At 39.1% G+C, this 1,741-nt stretch overlaps 1 protein-coding gene across 1 annotated transcript in view; it reads left to right on the plus strand.

The window, feature by feature from the left end:
* The window catches only part of LOC104543688 (chromosome unknown open reading frame, human C16orf70), a gene marked incomplete at both ends in the record, with an annotated part of 12,405 nt that extends 10,903 nt beyond the window's left edge, over positions 1-1,502 (plus strand). Inside the window, one exon of the mRNA XM_010188351.1 lies at positions 1,369-1,502. Within this exon, the coding sequence (XP_010186653.1) occupies positions 1,369-1,502 (134 nt within the window). The remainder of the gene's footprint in view (positions 1-1,368) is intronic.
* Positions 1,503-1,741: the final 239 nt, after the last annotated feature.

The raw sequence follows: 1,741 nt of genomic DNA on the forward strand, positions 1-1,741 counted from the left end.
GGGAAAGATAAGATGACTGAGGAAGAGCCTGGGTCAGCCACCACAACTTGAGACTTGGCAGTGTTTTTAAGAAAAAATACTGAGATGTTTTTAACAGTTTTCATTAGCAGGCTTTAGCTTTTGACCTCTTTTGATTGCTATGTGTGTATTTTGAGGAGACACTTGGATAATATTCCCAATATGCTAAAGTTAAAAGGGAAAAAAAACATAAGATGAAGAATAAAAAAAATATTAAAACGGAGCAGATGTTTTCAAGTTACTTTGCTTCTCTCTTTACAGAGGAAGATAATGGAGAGCTGCCTAGGACAGGGAACATATATCCTCGTGTACTAGGGAAGGAGTTAGCTCTAACATCATAATAATAGAAATGCTTTTGAGAAATGGGACACCTCTAAGGTAGAGTGTCAAGTTTAGTTAAAAATATATATATGTAGCTTAAGTGAAATGTTGTCAATGATTAAATTATGAAAATATATCGCCGATGTTCAGATTCAAACGTGCAGAGAGGCAGTCTGGACATGTGCTGTTCTTGTCACTGGTTCTAGCACAAGTTTTTCTGCAAGGGTATTAATTTGGAGTAACTTGCTTAAGAAATCAAGGGTGACTCAATCGGATTTTTATGATTTATTGGGTAACTGGGTACATAAATAATGTATCGTGAGAAAAGCTAAGTGTGTGTTTAGAGCACATCCTGTACTTTGCAGTAACTGCTGCATTCACGTACGTGCGTTCTCGTAAATGTAAGGTGCTGTGTTCCTGAAAGCAAATGCGGTCACTCTCTGTAAGACCTTTCCATTTCTTAACTTTAATAACATATCTCAGTCATCCGTGTAATGGCTCTTTGGTAGGATCCATCTTTAACGTTGTTTGCGTAGGCACGTACTTGCTATTGATTTAATAAGCTATGGTAACCTTAGGTAAATAACGTGTATTTTCTCATCTAGTTAATGTGGATGAGGAATTTCACTTCTTGGGCTTTACTCTTTCGGCTGGAGATACGTCTCTAGTTGCTACAGTAGAACGTTTTGAGGATAGAAGTAATTCCTGGTACCTTCTGTTAATAACCAGCTGATCAAATTGAGACTGACTTAGGCAAACAAGTCACGTTCACGTGAATGGCAGGGAAACGAAGATACCATTGCTGAAGTTGGAGGTTAAGATGGGGATCTGTGCAACAGCCAGCACGTACATCGCTTTGATAAGAAACGCTTAAACTGTTCCAAAGCAAAGGGTTACGTTTAGTTTGGCACTGTTGTCTAAAGAACGCAGCTGGTTTGTGATAAACAGAGGAATGTGAAGCTTCTGGTGTTGATTTGATGTATTCTCTGATCGAGAAGGGTTAATTCTGAGTTGTTTTCCCTTCCTCAGGTTGTGGCCCTGGTGTTTTAGCCGATGCCAAGATGCGGGTATTTGAACGTTGCGTGTACTTTGGTGATTCATGCCAGGATGTGCTGAGCACCCTGGGGTCTCCGCACAAAGTCTTCTACAAGTCCGAAGATAAGGTGAGGGAGCTGATTTGGGCACAGGACTTTGTCTCTGAGTGCTCTCTGGGCCTGCATTTTGCAAGGCCAGTGGAGTTAAATTTCCATGCACAAATGATGAGTGCTTCACTTGACGTGTAACAGACCAGGATGAACTGTTAGATAATTTGATTTTAAAGAGTTTTTTTAAGCTAAATTGATGTAAGTCTGTTAAATCTTTTTTTAAATGAAATTGCATCATTTTAACTGGTTTAAAAATT

Source organism: Mesitornis unicolor, unplaced genomic scaffold (genome assembly GCF_000695765.1).
Source record: "Mesitornis unicolor isolate BGI_N332 unplaced genomic scaffold, ASM69576v1 scaffold13947, whole genome shotgun sequence".
Classification (NCBI taxonomy): Eukaryota; Metazoa; Chordata; class Aves; order Mesitornithiformes; family Mesitornithidae; genus Mesitornis; species Mesitornis unicolor.